Source organism: Scomber japonicus, chromosome 24 (genome assembly GCF_027409825.1).
Source record: "Scomber japonicus isolate fScoJap1 chromosome 24, fScoJap1.pri, whole genome shotgun sequence".
NCBI classification, from domain to species: domain Eukaryota; kingdom Metazoa; phylum Chordata; class Actinopteri; order Scombriformes; family Scombridae; genus Scomber; species Scomber japonicus.
The window spans coordinates 9,380,144-9,398,030 of NC_070601.1; the positions used below are offsets into that span (position 1 = coordinate 9,380,144).

The window sequence follows — 17,887 nt, forward strand, 5'->3', positions numbered from 1 at the left end:
AACATTGCGTTGAGGGTACAGTGCCCAACTCTCTGATGCAATGTCAATATACCAATAATGTCAACAACATCCACTTCCTGTTACATTGCCAATGTCAATCTCTGTGCTGCCTGGAGCGGAAGGAAAAATCTGGTGGAAAACCGAGCAAACTATTTGCTTTGCCCAAAGCTTTTAACAAATCTGTCTGGAAAGGTTCTGATTTCACTCTGCTTTACATTTGTCCTGAAGCCTCTGGAGAACATGACTAAGAGAATCAATGGAACTGCTCGCAAATTAAACTGAATTTCACCTTTAATTATATCATCCCTGCAGCCTGTTGATGAACACACTCAGCGATGTGACAGATGTCCTATTCCTAATCTCTGAAGTTATAGCTATACATATCTGCACACAAACCCAACTTTAGAAGATGGAGATGTTGCCTGAGTGTACACAGCATGACGCTGGACATAACCAACAGCTCACAAGATGAAAAAGTTGAAATAAACACTGCATGACTCTTTGAAGTCAGTGCCCCGAGAAGCTGCGAGCTCTGCTGAGCACATCACATTCAGTCTTCTATCTCATGAGGAGATTATTGTGCTCACACATCCTGACTGAAAATGTCTGCAGAAGAAAAACACACAGGAGCTCTTTCCACTCTATAGTCCACAGTATATCGACGGTGGAAGTCTAAATAAGGCCATGTGCTGTTTAATCATGCAGGTTACTGAAGCCTGAACGGGTCTGCATGCTGCATTAGACTTGATTTTCTGCAGCATCTCTGCCACGCACGCTTTTTCGCACGCACTGCCACTGTAGTCTGTATCTGTGCTAATAAGTTATCACCCCCCTTCCTGTGCCCCCCTCCCCCTTTCCCATCCCCGTAGTGCACTCACTTGCTGCACAACTGCGATTGCAGAGAAACACCAGCAAGCAGTCGAACAGTGCAGTCTCGGGAGAGAATACACACACAGCCCCGCGCACACGTACGGGCACGCACTAAAGTGTTTCTCTTTCTCCATCACCTCCACACACGCACGTACATACACAGAGAGGGAGAGAGAAAGGGGGGCGGGGGGGGACTCACCAGTTGGGTTCTTGTTTTTCTTGAGGCTCCTGCCACAAAGACACTGCAGCATATGCGATCCTTTGCTGAAAATGTTGTTCCAAATAAACCGCATGGATTTGGCCGAGACTGGGGAGGAGGAGGAGGAGGTGGTGGAGGAAAAGGAGGTGGGGGACGAGAGGCGCTCCGGATGCGGCAGCCTAAAATTCACCCACCGCATGGGGGCTGATCCGCCCCCCTGTTTGCATGCCAGCAGAGCCGGCCAGCTGTTGGGCTCAGTTCGGCGGTGCTTCTGCCCCCCAATTTGCACCATAGACAAGAATAACAGCAGGAAGCCCGGCTCGTCGCCCGGTTTCTCGCCCGGTTCCTCCACGAGCCCAGAGACCAGCAGCCGCACGTATTCCCCGTCGACGTCGTCCCCGTGAGGCAGGAAGAGAGCAACCGCTGCGGTGCTTTTCTCCGCGGTCTCTGCCTCCGGCTGCCCCAGCGGCCGGTGGCCCTCAGCGGCTGACAGGCATCCGGCGGCGCTAGCGTGAAGTCGGCGGTACGCTGCAGCTGTCGGCTTCTGCACAAAAAACCATTGCATATTAGTGGGGATCGCAGGGGTCGGTGCGTCCGTCCGTCCGGGATGGGAGGAGGAGGAGGAGGGGAGGGGTGCGGATACCGGGTGTCCGTCAGCAACTCGGTGGCATCCCTGTACCCGTACAGCGGGCAAGTACTGCAGCAGGGGGGGGGCTCCTTTCCAAACACACACACACACACACACACACACACACACACACACACACACTCAGTCAGACACACTCACACACTGCACACACACGCTAGATGCAGAATCGTTTCCCAGCAGCAGGTCTCTGGTCATAGTGAGGGTGCACGCAGCGCCGGACCGGCAGGTGAATCACTGCACTATCCCACTCTGTGTTTTTCTCTTTAAAAAGTCCTTATGAATATTTGATCCGCGTTTCGGCCTCCACTTCTCAATAATCCATAAGCTCCAATGCGCCAAGATACTGCTGCTGCCGCTGTCTGTCTGTCTCCTCTTCCTCTCCTCTCCTCCTCCTCCTCCTCTTCCTCACCTTGCTGATGAAAAGAAGCAGCTTTTGGACTGTTGCTCTGCTGCCTCTACTACTCCGGAAACTAGATGGAGGAGAAGTAGATGAAGGAGAAGCCCGCGGATCCCGGCTCGTTTGGTCCTCTCGCGCTCCTCCTCTGCTTCAGCGTTTCTTCTGCTGCGCTCGAGACGACCGACGGCCGGTGGGGCTCGAGGAGGTGCACTGACTATCTATACCCAACCAGCAACGAAATGACAGCTATTACACATTGCACGCATTCCGGTTGGCAGCTTCAAAACAAAACACCGGACCATCCAACATTGAATCAGGCTGCTTTTATGCTCACGTGAACACCTGTTTCCCTACACTGAACAATATTTCATACAATATTTGTGAGCTCCTTCATTTGTGAAAAAGAACATTATTCTCTATGTGTTTGAAGGAATAGGTAGTGAAGCAAAGAGGACAAAACATACACCATTCACAGCTTACACTCCCCCTTATTCCCTATAATTACGAGTTATTTATACCTACATATATTGGCTTATAAATTCAAGGTGAAAATACAGATTTTGTGCACACAAATGTGCGTTTATCCTCAGCTCTCTCCCTCAGAAAGTTAACTCTACTCTACAGTTTAGCCTCGACTTTTCTTCTGAAGGAAAGGCTTATCTCCGGTTTGCTCGTGCAGCTTGATGCAACCCTGCAAAGAGAGGCTGTTTGCGGTGACAGAGACACGTGGTTCCCACACCGTCAGCATCTGGAGTGATTGGAAATGTAACCGGCAACATTTTTAGGAGGTGGGGGCGGCAGATAGATGGCGTCACTAGAATGGGTAGGAAAGCACAACTTGTCTCTCTTTTTCCTTTTGTTGCCTCGGAGCCAGCGATGCTGTCTTTGTATCAGATGACTTTACGACAAACTGAGTCCACAGATCTGGCGGTTTAATGCCGCCTCTCCTGATGGTAAATGCGCACACCTGTTGCATGAATCCTTTGGGGTCTTCAAGTCAGTTCTGCTACGAGTAAAACACGCATATTTATTTAATTAAAACGTTTCCTCCGCAAGATGAAGTCAATCAATTAGAGCTTAAATGTTAAATTAATTCTATTTGGTGTATGGTTGCATATTGAAAAGGCCAAATGAAATTATTAGAGGTCTTATCTCGGTGGTATACTGTCTCACGCTCACGGAGGGTTGACGCAGAGCCCCATTGGTTTTTAGGGAAGAGAGAGTGGCGCTGTCCAGAGTGCTGAATCCGCGTTAGCCGGTTACACGCTCACAAAACATAGAGAAACCTCATCAGCGGTTTCTGGACCGTAATAGCAGTGTCAGTGACATTTCACTGACAGTTATTAAACGAACAAAGCATCAACGAAAAGAAATACACTGACTCCATCACTATAACAGTTTTCACGTGTCTTCATTTTATAAAAGAGAAATAATTAAAATGTCCGATCAAATAAAAAAGCAACAACAAAACCCTGTTTGACACACGCCATTAAGCTCCTTAGAGTGTTTTGGCATCTTGAGAGGCTTTTAAAACACAGCATCCATTCTCTAGATAGGTTTGTGCCTCATTTGCCTTTGAATCAGTCAATTTATAACCCTAAACCCCAAAACAGCAGTTTTACTAAAGGAAGAGGAACGACATTTATGTATAAAGCCTTTGATGTTTGCAAGTGTAATAAAATCCACCTTCCTGAGCTAAGAGAAGGTGTAGAAGAAAATTCAAGGAAGCCGTTTTCTCTCAGAAAGAGCAGTAATTTACATTTTTAGGAGACAGTGTATGGGTGATATGTAAATTCAAGCCATAATAAGATGTAACTTTTTGACAGCGAAATATCCCCTTTCTTCATTTGTTATCACTAAAACAACCAGTACAATATGATACACGTAAAAACAATAGAGCAAAAGTGTTTGGCTCTCTTCCTGAAATGAAGTGAGAGTATATGCTTCATGTAGATGTAATTGGTTTGACTGTATTTTCTGGCATGCAGCAGGGAACCCATTTATGAAGCCCTGAGCAGAATACGATCCCCCCTGCTGCACCCCATTAAAGCCCATTGTAGCAGTGCATCAACTCACACACTAGTCTAATTCATCTCTTTACAAAACATAAGAGACACGTGTAAATTAGCTGTACTGCATGTCTTTTTCAATATCATGGTACTATACATGATAATGAGTGGTATTTTGAATGTGGCTAATATGAGTTTATGGTTTTGAGAAGCTCTGTCTTTTAAACAACTGGATAGAGCAGCATTCAGTTTTGGACAGACATCATGCTCTGCCTTCTGGTGTCAGTGATTCCTGACATAATCTTATTTGTTCACAATGATTTGTATCAAGTTATTACAGATATTGAGAGGTTTTAATTTGTTACACATAGCATCTTTAATCTTCAGGCAGTCCTTCAGCCCCCAAACAGCCACAAGAAACCAGCATTATCTACATGTTCAAATGAGAGATATTCTGCAGCTGCACAGACACACACAATTACAGCTATACACTGAACTTCCCGGAACATACATCCCTCTGAGCTGCATTACAGCATCAGTAAATTAGTCCAGGATAATGATCCTCACAAACAGCCATGACTCCATACTCAGCTCAGTATGTATATTGTGACATTTGAATCACAACAAAGACCACACATAAATAAGAGATGCACACACACATAGTCATTACTGCTGGGTGACTGGCGCTTGGCAGATTTTTTTTCCCCTCACACTCTGTTCTCGACTTGTATTGTTTCGAGGAGCTCAAGGCTGCAGCATGGGATTGCTGTCATCAAGGGGCAAAATATCAGCTCGGCAAAGCAAACAGCCACAGCTGCACGTGTGGGTCCACTATGTGTGTGATTGTCAAATAGTGGAGCAGGGAAAGGAAGAAGAGCAAGAAAAAGGAGGAGGAAAAGTGAAAGGAGTAAAGATGCAGATCAAAGACAAAGAAGAGGTGACACAGTAGAAAACAACAGTGAGGGCAAAGCGAAAGAACACAACGGACAGACGTGGAGAGAAATAGACTGGAAACTGAGAGTGACACTCTCAGATGGGAATTCAGGAAAAGTAAATGAACCAGCATGCAAAGATAATTTATAATCAGAAAGCCTCCAAATCGTTAGAAATTTACATTGTACTAATTATTAGTGTGGGGGGTTAATTGTATATTTTAATATTTCCATGTATTTGTCTTATTCTTATTTCTCAAATTGCATGTTTTTCTGTTTTATGTAAAGCACATTGAGTTGCCATTGTGTATGAAATGCTCTATAAAAAAATAAAACTGCTTTGCCTTGCCTTGCCTTGCCTAATTAAACAGTGCTGAATCTACTGTGGTGGTTTTAGATGCATTTTATGTACAGGATCCACTATTTCCCACCTAACATTTCCCATTCTAACATTGGAATTTACTCATTATTTCCTAGAAAGTAATTTTTGTCTGAATTTAGTTAGTTGGGTTCAATTTAAAGCAGTTTTTGATTTCCAGAGGTATTTTCTGCTTCATTAAGAAAATAAGTTGCAGAAAATATGACTAAAAAACTAACTTTAAAAAATACTTGTTGTGGGTGGGGAGGAGATGCAGGGAATTGAGTTGAGTTTGTTATTTCTTGTAAACTCTGTTGTGGGATAAAAAGTGTGAAAAATCAATAAACACTTTTTCTTTTAATCTTTTTTTAATAATAATAATATAATAAAGACCTTATTTTTTGAGACACTATGTTGAAGTGCCTTGACCTCAGTATTTATTCAAAATTTCGAGTTGTGACCATTGCCAGGAAACAAGGTCTTATATTCATAATTTCACTGTTGTTTTAAATTGGGCGACGCTTTTGGTGCTAAATTGACGTTATTAATAAGGTATTTTTAAGTGTGCTCCCTCCGATTTTATTTAAGACACTTTGGTTTCTGCAGGTAGTGAAAAGCATGAAGGAGCACTGCCTGGGCCTAATACAGGGCTAAGTGTATTCCACATAAAGCAAAGCAAATGAATCATTCCTCTTCAGCAACTATCTACCAGAACACTGACAGCACTCTCTTCTGAATGGCAGATTTGTAGACTGAATGCCTGTAGGAGCATGTAGTGGACAACAGCATATTGAGAGGTGGGTTAACACTAAGCCCACGGATGTATTGATCTGTTGGCTGCAGCTCTCAGAGAAAAGCACAACATGGCCTGCGCCCAGGGAATATCATATAACTGACCTCTTAGCCACAGAATAGACTGCAACACAAGGGCTGCAGGACAAAACCCAAATTGGGGTAAATGAATATCCTGACTTGCAAGGTTTTGCTTTTAATCAGATCTCCATGATATTAAACATTTTTGCTAATGCCAGAAAAACATTAAAGATGAATAATGAAAAATGTTACTTTAGACACACGGGGGGGGGGGGGGGGGGGCAATATATTGAACACCATTACTGAGCAACCCTGGAGTTTGAGCAAACGGCTCGGCACACATCATAGACTAACTCTAACTTGAATATTATTGGCTCCTTTCACAAAAGAATCGATGAAATCCATCAGCTCAGACCAGTTATTGCAGAATTTGAGGTGGAAAGCATTGACTCAGCAGCTTTGCATAGTTTGAAGTCCAGAGTTCAGTATTGAAGTAACTCTTCAAAATCATTTAATACATGTCATTTTAACCACAATCCAGAGGTCGCAAAAATCTTGAGTAGCATCAAGAAAACTAGGCTGCCCACATATAATAAACCTAAAACACACATTTTCAGGCACTTCACTCCTAGAGCATCTGAAAGGATGCAGCACTTCTAAACAGTGGAGCCCTTATCTATAAGGCAGGACTCCACCTGCTGGCTGTCAAGGTAAACTGTAAGTACAATGGGAGGTGGTGGTCACTGCAGGATTTTTTTTTCCATTTAGAGATATTAACACATTTTCTTCGTGATTTTTGTAATTGCAGTGAAAACTAGGAAAACTGTCTGATGTGCAGCTCAATTTGCATGTTTCTAACAATAAATTAAGTCATAATACAAAGTGTTTTGGTACATCATAAACATATAAAATGTCACTGTGATAAAAACAAATGCTCTAGAAAATCTCCTTTGATAGCCTGTGTCATCATCTCTTGGATCTTGCTCCCATACATCATAACAAACATTAATGAAAATATATTTAGGTCATTAGTCGCTTGCTGATCAAGTAAATGAACAAAATGAACACAACAAAACCAGATGAATAAGGAATCCAATTATCATGGACTGGAGAGGATGAGAGGAAGATATGAATGATCCATACAGAAGGTAGAAAATGTGACAAGATCATAAATGTGTTGTGGTGTGTGTTTGAGACCAGAGGGGCTGAGTGAGCTGCTGTCAGTATTTAAGAGTGGATGCACGTTACTTTAATCAGGTGCACCCTCCATATATAGAAATCTAATCATCTTTGAGTGAGTGTCTGTTGTGGATGTTGTGGGGACTTCTGAACCACTTTTATGTACTTTGGGGATGGGACAAAATTAATTATTACATAGGTTAAAAAAGTAAAAGATGTGCATATCTGTTTCATTATTTGTTAGAGGTATTTGGGTAAGAAGCGAAGGAAAAGGTATCTTTATACAGCCAGTGAATAGCTGAGATTAAATATTCAGGATTGGCGTTTCCTGCTTTACTGTTCTAGATGCAGATCTCTTAATTTTATCTGTCAAAATTAAATAGTTCTGACCATAAAGGCCACTGTACAAAAATCAGATGTCATTTTTTCCTGGTTTGAATGTTGGATTCAAAGTGTGTTCTTCACAAAAGTACTAGCCATGATTAACAGTGTTGGGGAGTAACTAGTTACATGTAATGGTATTACATAATTTAATTACAAAACAAATGTAACTGTAGTCTGTTACAGTTATTTAGAAAAAATGTGTAATTAAATTACAGTTATTTATGAAAATGATTATTACAAAGGGGTTACATCTGAAGTCAGACATTTAAGATTTTACCCGGGTTTTTTCCTCAGTTTTTAATATTTAACATGTTACTGAATACATATATTGCTATTGCTATATTTTGTAAATAAATCATGACATGGGCTAAAATGGTGTCAAAGTACAAATTAAGCCCATGCCAGACTTTTGACTTTTATCATAGAATATCTTTATCTTATATTCTAAAATCTACATTAACTCTCCCTTATAAGTCATGTCAGTATCCATTAAAAAAAAAACCCTTGAACTTAGATTTTGGTTGGCTTAATGGATACACTTATCCTAACAGTTGAAAACATTTGTTAGAAAATTAGAAAAGTAATTAAAAAGTAATCAAATGTAATAAGTTAAATTACTTTGATTAAGTAATTGAAATAGGTAGATTACTTATTACATTTCAAATATGGCAACTAGTCATCTGTAACCTATTACATTTCCAAAGTAACCTCCCCAACCCTGATAGTAAATAGGAAAATAAATGGGAAGTTTTACCACAAATTTCCACACATTTAGAAGTGTTGTTTAACTTATGACCGGATGGGGAGCAGCAGCACCGCGATCCAGCGTGTACTCAACAGGTGTTGTGCCGAAAAGAGACTGCTTGCCGAAAAACGACTGCCCCCTACGGGAACGCGCATCAGTTCAGACTCGTTATTACCCTTTCTTATATACAGTCTATGTTACTACCCATCTCTGATAGCGCTAACTTATTTCTCATTATGTGTTATTGCTATCTTATATGACGTTAAAACTTTCTACATTATTTTCTGCATTAATTTCCTAATCTTCATAAAATCACTGAAACTGAGGTATTGAAATAGCCAATAACTTTATTTATAGATCAAAGCGGTGAAAAATCACATTGCAACAACGATAACAACAACAACAATAAAAGTGGCAAGGTAAAGCATCTACCCCCTCATCAATTGTTGACCCAAAGAGAAGTTGCTGCGACAGATTGACAGACTAGCCTACATTATGGAAACATCAGGTTACTTTTTTTTTTATCTGCGCCGTTCTTTTTCCGTAGCCTCCTCACTTGGGCTACAGGACATTTCTATTGCACAGTAAAAAACAAAAAAACAAAAAAACATTTCTCTATGTACTGTGCCTGCCAGCTGACCCGTATATTATACCTACGCTCACTTCCTCTGAACTGATGCGCGTTCCCGTCGGGGGCAGTCGTTTTTCGGCAAGCAGTCTCTTTTCGGCACGGCGAAGAAGAAGATTGACTCCGCTAGCTCAGGCAGGTCTGTGGGTGACAACACCGGGACAGCGACTCTAATCGGGTAATTACATACCATTAATTAACATAATGGAGGTGTTTTACTGATGATCATGTTGTCGTTACATGTTGTCGTTGTCTGTCTGTCTTTTCTCAGTTGATTCGTTGTCATGGAGCGATGCTCTAGGTAGGAACAACCATGGGAACAACACAGGAAAGCGCTTAAATATCGTCAGGTTACACTAGCATCATCCCGTTTAACCACACGCTTTCAGAGACACTTAAGCTTGCTTTGAGTTACGTTTATCAAATGGCGGAAAAATGCCAACACGGGGATAAAACGGGAGTTTTGAATTAGCTAAAGCAGGGTTAGCTCACCGATACTTCTCGAATGTGTTTTGGCTAGCCTCTATGGAGAGGAAGCGACGCCAAACTCCACTCACAAAATGAGCTGTTGACATAAATCTAAGTTAAGTTATCATTTTATTAATAGTTTACAGTCACGTCAGTACTAATAATTGCTTAAACATCACGTTTAGTGTTTGCAGTAGCCTAGTTACTCTGCAAGTTGTTCGCCTATGGAGAGATAAATTGCTCCATGTGACTAACTTTGTGATATGTCCCTAAGTGAAGGCTGTATTTGGTTAAAATAATAATAAATGGGTCATGGGGTAATAGACGGGGCTTAAAATTAGCACTAGCCATCAGCCTAATGTTGAAAATATGCAAGTGGTAGATTTGTTTCATACACACAGGCTTCTTTGGTCTGTGTATCTGATAATCCATGAATGAAACTAATCAATCAATCAATAAAATTGACTGGTCTTTGAGTAGAATTTGGACTGTACCAAGGCCTGACAAGCCTCACCTCCAGACCAGAGGGTAGCCAAATATAAGAAGCATAAAGCTTTACTTTAATAGATTACTTGTGCTGCTTTGACCGCATGACATGCCTCATTTCCATGACTTAAACTCATTAAGAAGCACTAATGATTCGCACACATAGATTAAGAAGCAGTGGATGTTTCTATTGCATGCAATTCTGCATCTATCTGTATGTGTTTTATATAAATGTGTTGCTTATATTTCTGTAGTTTTCTGTCAGAAGACCCCAAAAAGGGCAACAAATAAGCATTGCCTGTAGAAGAGTGCTGTAATCATAATTGTAACTTGTAGAAAATAGAGATAGGTGACAAATTAAAAGGAAAAACCTGAATAAATGAGTGGAGAAACATGAACGCACATACTTCCACACAGCTGCACTGCATGGTACAATTAATATCATGCTCTGTGGCATGTATAAAATGCTGAGCAGGCCCAGTTGATTTTGATTTTATATCAAGATGGCAAGAGGAAAAGATATACGTGACTTTGAAAGAGAGGTGGCAGCTTCAGTCACACACTCTATATTTGGACAGAGAAATACAGACATCAGTAAATAGACTGTCAGACTGTTATCTGGAACAGACTATAATTATATAGAGAGGTAGTTGTTCAGAGTTGTCCTGAGTGATCACTTTTATCCTATGATGAAACATTTCTATCCTGATGGGAGTAGTCTCTTCCAATCCATAGAGCATGAGGGATCACTGAATTATTTGATGAGTATTAAATGATGTGAACTATATAGCCTACAACCTTCACATTCACCAGATATTAACTCCTATGAGAGATTTTGGACTGACATGTTTATACAGCACCCTCCACCATCATCATCTTCTATCTTTTGGAAGAATGTTGTTCATCCCTCTAGTAGATGTCAGACTGTAGAATTAATATCAAGACACATTGAAGCTGTTCTGATGGCCTAATTTCTTATTAAGACACTTTATATTGGTTTTTTCCTTTAATTTGTCACACGTCTGTACTTGTGCATCATGTGCTCTGCTTTGGTCTGTGTATTTATAACTACCTCTCATCTTGTTTTGTCTGAAGTGTCAGCAGGGATGGTTCTGCTCCTTGCTCCCCACCTCCACCAGCATCGCCTCCTACTCCCCCTCAAGTCCTCCCTTCCCCTCGACACCCCCCTCCTGTTCCTCCCTCTTCTCCCCCGTCAGCCCTGACTCCTGCCCCCCGACAAGGAAGGCTGAGTTTTGCTGGAGCCATGGTGGACGTCAGTAAGTGGCCTCTGTTCTGTTTGCTGAGCACTGAGGAACTGGCCACGGTCCGACAGGCCTGTGTGTTTGGGACTTCTGCTAATGAAGCCATCTATATCACACATGCCAACGAGGTGAGGAGAGTGTGTTATATACCAGCACGTCCTGTCTCATTCAAAAGACTACATTTATTTCAATTTTAAAGTTTTAAAACATTTTTGAAAGTTAATTTTTTGTGTTGTAATACAGGTTTACTTTAATCAGTCATTGCTCTTTTCCATCTTGCAATAATACTGAAGGAAATCAATTAAATGAAGGAAACCCTGTATTATTTTTCCACTCTCCTTATAATTGCAGTGTCAGTGTAACACTACTACAATCACTCCATGTAAAGCATTTAATATGGTCTATTGTTGTACCTTCATTATGCATTACATTGTTTTCTCAGATTTCTCTGTATATCCTCTGTGTTGCTGATGTATGAATTACTCAGTTCCTAGTAATAATGAAATGAAAAGAAATTATGACAGAAGGACATTACTTTACGCTGTACCTTTTTTAAGTCCCCCACCTCCCTTATTTAAATAATCATCTAATTTAGACACTGATCAGAAAACCTAAACTAGTTCTGAGGTGTTCATGGCTTCGTTCTGCACTGCTTAGCTCTCTGTAATCTGTATTTTATGTTAATTACTATGCCTGTATGTGTTAATGTGTGTGCTGTTATTTTGCAGGTGTTTGTGTTTGGGTTGAACTGCAGTAGCTGCCTCGGCACGGGAGACAATCTGAGCACCATTGTGCCAAAGAAACTGGACTTCCTGAGAGGGAAGAAGGTAGTCAGCCTGAGCTACGGCAGCGGGCCACATGTTGTATTGGTGACTGATGGTAGGTTATTTTCCTTTTAATAATTAATAATAATTCAGTCTGTTAATCACCATTTTGGCATGAAAGCTGGCTGTTAAAAGTTGATGACGGTGTCATGTCTCTACATCTGCTCAATATGTTCCAAACATTTATATGTCCACCAAAATCAGCACAAATACACTGCTTCAAAAACTATACTGTTCAGCACTTTTAGCACTGGAATCTGTCTTGCCACCAGCATGAATGCAAACAACCAACAGCTGCTTGTCTCTTATAAAGCATCACTACTAGCATCAATGGATGAATGTTATGTTTTTCCTCTGAATTGGATTACATTTTACCATGGTGTCTGTCTGCATCTAAACCCTGAATAACCAACTTTTCTGTAGAATTTAGTTAAATGATTCTACATTCACAAGCTACAGACTCTTCTGATCTTGACCTGCTCTTTTATGTTTATATGGACTTATTGCAGACGGGCAGATTTTTGCTTGGGGGCACAATGGCTACAGTCAGCTGGGGAATGGGACGACAAACCAGGGACTGTCCCCAGTGCTGGTCACCGCTATCCTACAGAGCAAGAAAGTGAAAGAGGTTTCTTGTGGCTCACATCACTCCATGGCTCTCACTCAGGATGGAGAGGTACTTTCATAACTCAGTTTGATCATTATTTACTAAATTATTTGATGTAAATGTAAAAATCCATGTCATTTCTGTTTGTATAATTGTCACAGTTTTTACATGACTATAAACTTTAAAACTACTTTTTTTTTAAATAAATAAAATAAATATTTATTTTTTTATTTTTATAAACTATTATGATAATTCATTTGCAGCTTCATAAGGCAATGAGGGTGGATGATAATGATTGGTAAAATATATTGAATAACACTGTTGACGTAGCTTTCTGCTGCTCAGGTAGTGTCAGACTAAGCAGCTTGTTTTTAACCCCATGGCATTAAAGCTAATTAGGCTTTGTGTGTGTGTGTGTGTGTGTGTGTGTGTGTGTGTGTGGCGCAACTTCGCAAGGGCAAAAGGCTGATACAAGTTAAATAGTACATTTAACACATTGTTGCCTAAATATTTCATTGTGTGTCGTTGTGTAATGTGTGCATAATCTCGTCAAATTTGTAGGACAGCACATAAACACATTTAATTGATGTTTTGAAGCCTGAACTGAAGAAGCCTTTCAGATGAGCAGTGAAATGTCTGTCAGTTTCAGTGTTTATGTATCTTTATTTGATGCTTTTTGACAGTTTAAAGTTAGTTTTGCCAATCAAGGAACCTCACATCCCTCACATGGAACTCTTTTTGTGGTCACAGGTCTGATTTAACAGCCTTGTAAATTCATGTAAAACATAACAATTGTGAAATATTGTTTTCCTCTTGCTACAAGCTACTATGTTCCCTCCCTTTCCCTGACCTGCCTTCCTGCCCCTCCAGGTCTATGCATGGGGTTATAATAATTGCGGTCAGATCGGTTCCGGCTCCACAGCCAACCAGCCTTACCCCAGGAAAGTCACCAGCTGCCTGCAGGGAAAGACCGCAGTGGGCATCACGTGCGGACAAACCTCCTCCATGGCACTGGTGGACAATGGAGAGGTGAGACGGCATTACACAAAAGGTTGTTGATCCTTGGGAGAAATCTGAACTTCTCAAGGTAAAGAGGGCTGTTTTATTGTTTTTTTTTTTTTTTTCAGGTTTATGGGTGGGGCTACAATGGAAACGGACAGCTGGGTATTGGCAACAATGGAAACCAGCTGACGCCTTGCCGCCTTGTTGGCCTGCAGGGGCTGTGTATTCAACAGGTAAGACAGTACCCAACAATCCTGACTGGTTGTACTGTGTACACCAAGGTTGATCACATGCATGACACAGTCATATTGTAAACATCTCTAACAAATGTAAACCGCAGCACACTTGTCTGATCTAATTAAGTAGGCAATTGATAGCTGCAGAACCAGTAGTGCTTACAATAGTCTCTGCTATCCAGATCGTATCAGGCTATGGTCACTGCCTGGCACTAACAGACGAGGGGTTGCTGTATGCCTGGGGAGCAAACACCTACGGTCAACTGGGAACCGGCAACAAGAGCAACAGTCTGAGCCCCGTTCAAATCATGGCTGACAAAGAGAGGTAGGGGTGTGTGTGTGCACTCAAAGGTGTTTTTTTCAGAGCAGGGTTGCTTCTTACAACACAGTCGTGTAAATCATCTTGTATTTGGAGAATAGACAGGCAAGTTCACCCCCCCCATCCTGCCAAGCCTTCCTGTTTCCTGTCCTTGTTTCCTCCCTCAGTATCTCAGCTACTGGTCTGGGTCATTAGTTGTTGTCAGTGGGCAAAAAAAAGTCGTCATTGAATTCTTCCCCACTCAATAAAACAAAACAAACTGTAGACCATGTCCTGGCACAGAGGAGACATTCTTCACTTACCTGACCACAATCTGCTGTGGCTATAAAACAGTATTTACACTTTCACTGGGATTCTGTATACACTTTTAATTCTATGCTTTAATTCAACAGGATTGTGGAGGTCGCAGCATGCCATTCAACACATACTTCAGCAGCCAAGACCCAGAGTGGGCAGGTATATATGACCTTATTAATGTTATCTACAGCTGTTAAATGTACATGCATTCTAGTGTCTCCGTGTGTTCCTATATGAGTGTTTCCTCTGATTGTATATTTCCTGCTTTTGTCTCCTGCAACTCTCATTGTCTGTATGTCACCCTCATACGAACTCTCAAATATAGAGATCGGTTTTGGCCTCCAAAATCGATTATCAGCCGGACCACTCTGTGGTGTATTCTCACAGCAGGCGTTTTGAATTGTCATAGTAGGAGAAGCACAGGTGTTACTGATAACATTAATGAAGTATCCCAGTAAGCCATGACAGTATGACAGAGAACCACTAAACACCAACTATATGAAATTCAGCCATCGTCGTATGTGTAATTATTTACATCTGTGCTTTTTCCTACTGTAACACATCAAAATGTCTCTCTGAAAAAGGCCCATTATAACATTTGGAACATTACCTCTTCTCCAGGTATACATGTGGGGTCAATGTCGGGGCCAATCCATTGTCCTGCCGCACGTCACACACTTCATCAACACCGATGACGTCTTTGCCTGCTTCGCCACACCCTCCGTCATGTGGAGGCTGATGTCCATGGGTGAGAAAGAGAAAGAGAGGGTGTCAGCAGTATTTCTGTGTGTCCCTTAGGAGGTCATGAACAGATGTTATCATTGGAAAAGGGGATTTGATTTTGAACATAATTTCACGGGTGCTTTGCTTTGTTCCAGAACATGATGACTTCCTGACAGTTTCCGAGGCTCTAAGGAAAGAGTTTGACAGTCCGGAAACGGCTGACCTCAAGTTCAGTGTCGACGGCAAATGCATCCACGTTCACAAGGCTGTGCTGAAGATCAGGTGTGTGTGTGTGTGTGTGTGTGTGTTTAGGTGCATGAATTACAATAAATCATACATAGCATTACCTTTTTAAATAAAGGTCACTTGTTTGCTGCGGGCAGGTGTGAGCATTTCCGCTCGATGTTTCGCTCCCAGTGGACTGAGGATCAGCAGGACGTGATAGAGATTGGCCAGTTCTCTTACCCCGTCTACCGTTCCTTCCTGCAGTTTCTCTACACAGACGCTGTCGACCTTCCCCCAGAGGACGCCATCGGTTAGCACGCATGCACTTCAGATACCATTATATTGTCTCGTTTGTATTGTTCCTTATCAGTTTGCAGGTGTATTACTACAGTTATGTGTTTTTGTGTCGACTGCAGGCCTGCTGGATCTCGCCACCTCTTACTGTGAAAACCGCCTGAAACGTCTGTGTCAGCAGATCATCAAGAGAGGGATCACTGTCGAAAACGCCTTCACCCTGCTCTCTGCTGCCATCCGATACGACGCAGAGGTAACATATACACAAGCACATCGTACATCACAATAATGTAATGCCATGATTAAGGTGTAAGGGTTCATATTACCCTTCCACATTTATCCTATTTTCTAATACTGCACTATAGCAGACAAGTCTCCCTTAAACCAACTTAAAGGGCTGCAAAACTGGATAGGAATTTACGTGTCTGTCTCATTGTTCTTGATAAAGCCTTTGCAAATACATCACAGCAGCATATTTCCTGTCTTGCAGTACCTGATTTAAAATTCTTATACTGACCACAAAGGTGACACCCAGTGGACTAAAGGAGCAATATTGTATTCACCTCGTTTTTCTAGAAATTGCTCCAGTACTGTGCTGTTGTATGTATGTTGGTGCTGCAGCTTTGGTTACATTATATTTTGTATGTTCTAATCCTCTCTTATGTTATTTGTCTTTTTTCCAGGACCTGGAAGAGTTTTGTTTCAGGTTTTGTGTAAACCATCTGACTCAGGTGACACAGACCGGAGCCTTCTGGCAGGTTGACGGAGGAATGCTCAAGGAGTTTATAAGCAGGGCCAGCCGCTGCGGAGCATTCAAAAACTGAGTGGTAATCTTCTATTTTTACCATGTATGAATTATATTCTGACCAAGTGGATGTGGTTTGCGCTCCATGTGCACACGCTAACACATGAGCAGCCTCAGAGAGGATTACATCATTCACATGGTGTCGGACTTGAATTTAAGCTGCGTTATCTGTGGATCTGATATAGGCACTTTGGCCTGTTCCTGTGGAGTCACTGACAAAGGCTTTTAAGTACAAAGTGAAACATAGCACCTTTTTCTGTCAAACTTGAATTTTTTCCTTGTTTTCTTGGCCAGTGCTCACAAGTTCTGAAAATGTTCCATCACTCTCTGGAAAAGTCTGAGTGAGACCAAAGAACTTGAGTCCACATCTCTTTTGGGGACCTGTAACTTGTGTTTTGTTAAGAGTTTAGATGACTGACACTGGCCAGGACAGAAGTACCACTATACTGAAACAAATATCTGAATCATGTTTACGCTCCATTTTTCTATCATTTTCATTTTGCAGTTCAGGCAAAAGTAGCTCTCTGGTGTCTTAAATTTAGCTTGACATTTGAAGTTATTGAATTGATAGAGGTGTCATAACATATACAGTTGATTCAGACGCTACTGTGGGTTGTTATGCGTCACCTGGTTGGTTATTTTAATTATGCTCTTAGCTAGTGTTCTGTACATTTTGGAAATTCAAAACCATTGTGTGGTGTATAATACTATAGTCTGTTTTTTTTTTCATTCCGCTATGCTTAAATGCACTTTAAGAAACTGCAGTTGCTTTCTGCTACTATGCAGTTAAACAGTAATCGTTAAAATATTGAGGAAGGGGAGACAAGAAAACTTCTTTACAAAAGCAACATGCAAAACATTTGAAGCACTGTTACATTACCAACCGCATTAGTTTTTTCTCCTTTTAATTGCAAGTGGTAATGTTACAAAATGTATGTAATGCAGATGGTTTGTTACACCGTCTTCATTCAAGGTTTAACACTCACCTGTCTCACCTGTTCACCAGGTAGTACAGCAATACACGTCAGGAACAAAAATACTGACGACCACAAGTTGAATATCAGCTCAAACAAAGAAAAGTCTTGCGAGTTTAATTCACCACGAACATAAAAAGACACGAATAATTTCTATTTTTTAGCTAGAGTTTTCAGCCAAGTTTAAAACGTCGAGTCACTT

The 17,887-nt window shown here is 41.3% G+C and overlaps 2 protein-coding genes across 3 annotated transcripts in view; one reads left to right on the forward strand and one right to left on the reverse strand.

Moving 5' to 3' along the window:
• The window catches only part of LOC128354043 (fibroblast growth factor 12-like), a 55,457-nt gene extending 53,823 nt beyond the window's left edge, over positions 1–1,634 (reverse strand). The window contains exon 1 of the mRNA XM_053314286.1: positions 1,070–1,634. Coding sequence (XP_053170261.1) covers positions 1,070–1,634 — 565 coding nt within the window. The remainder of the gene's footprint in view (positions 1–1,069) is intronic.
• Positions 1,635–9,270: 7,636 nt separating this feature from the next.
• rcbtb1 (regulator of chromosome condensation (RCC1) and BTB (POZ) domain containing protein 1) lies at positions 9,271–17,229 on the forward strand. Of its 2 annotated transcripts, XM_053314389.1 has the most exons (14): positions 9,300–9,341; positions 9,435–9,464; positions 11,213–11,507; positions 12,108–12,258; positions 12,713–12,879; positions 13,681–13,839; positions 13,938–14,045; positions 14,231–14,373; positions 14,760–14,823; positions 15,286–15,412; positions 15,543–15,669; positions 15,771–15,922; positions 16,029–16,159; positions 16,590–17,229. In XM_053314389.1, exons 2-14 carry the CDS (start codon positions 9,448–9,450, stop codon positions 16,728–16,730), a joined length of 1,782 nt encoding a protein of 593 aa, XP_053170364.1. In that variant the 5' UTR covers positions 9,300–9,341; positions 9,435–9,447; the 3' UTR covers positions 16,731–17,229. The 2 variants fall into 2 exon arrangements, with proteins under 2 accessions (XP_053170365.1, XP_053170364.1); XM_053314390.1 differs by lacking the exon at positions 9,435–9,464 and having other exon boundaries at positions 9,271–9,341.
• The last annotated feature ends 658 nt before the right edge of the window (positions 17,230–17,887 follow it).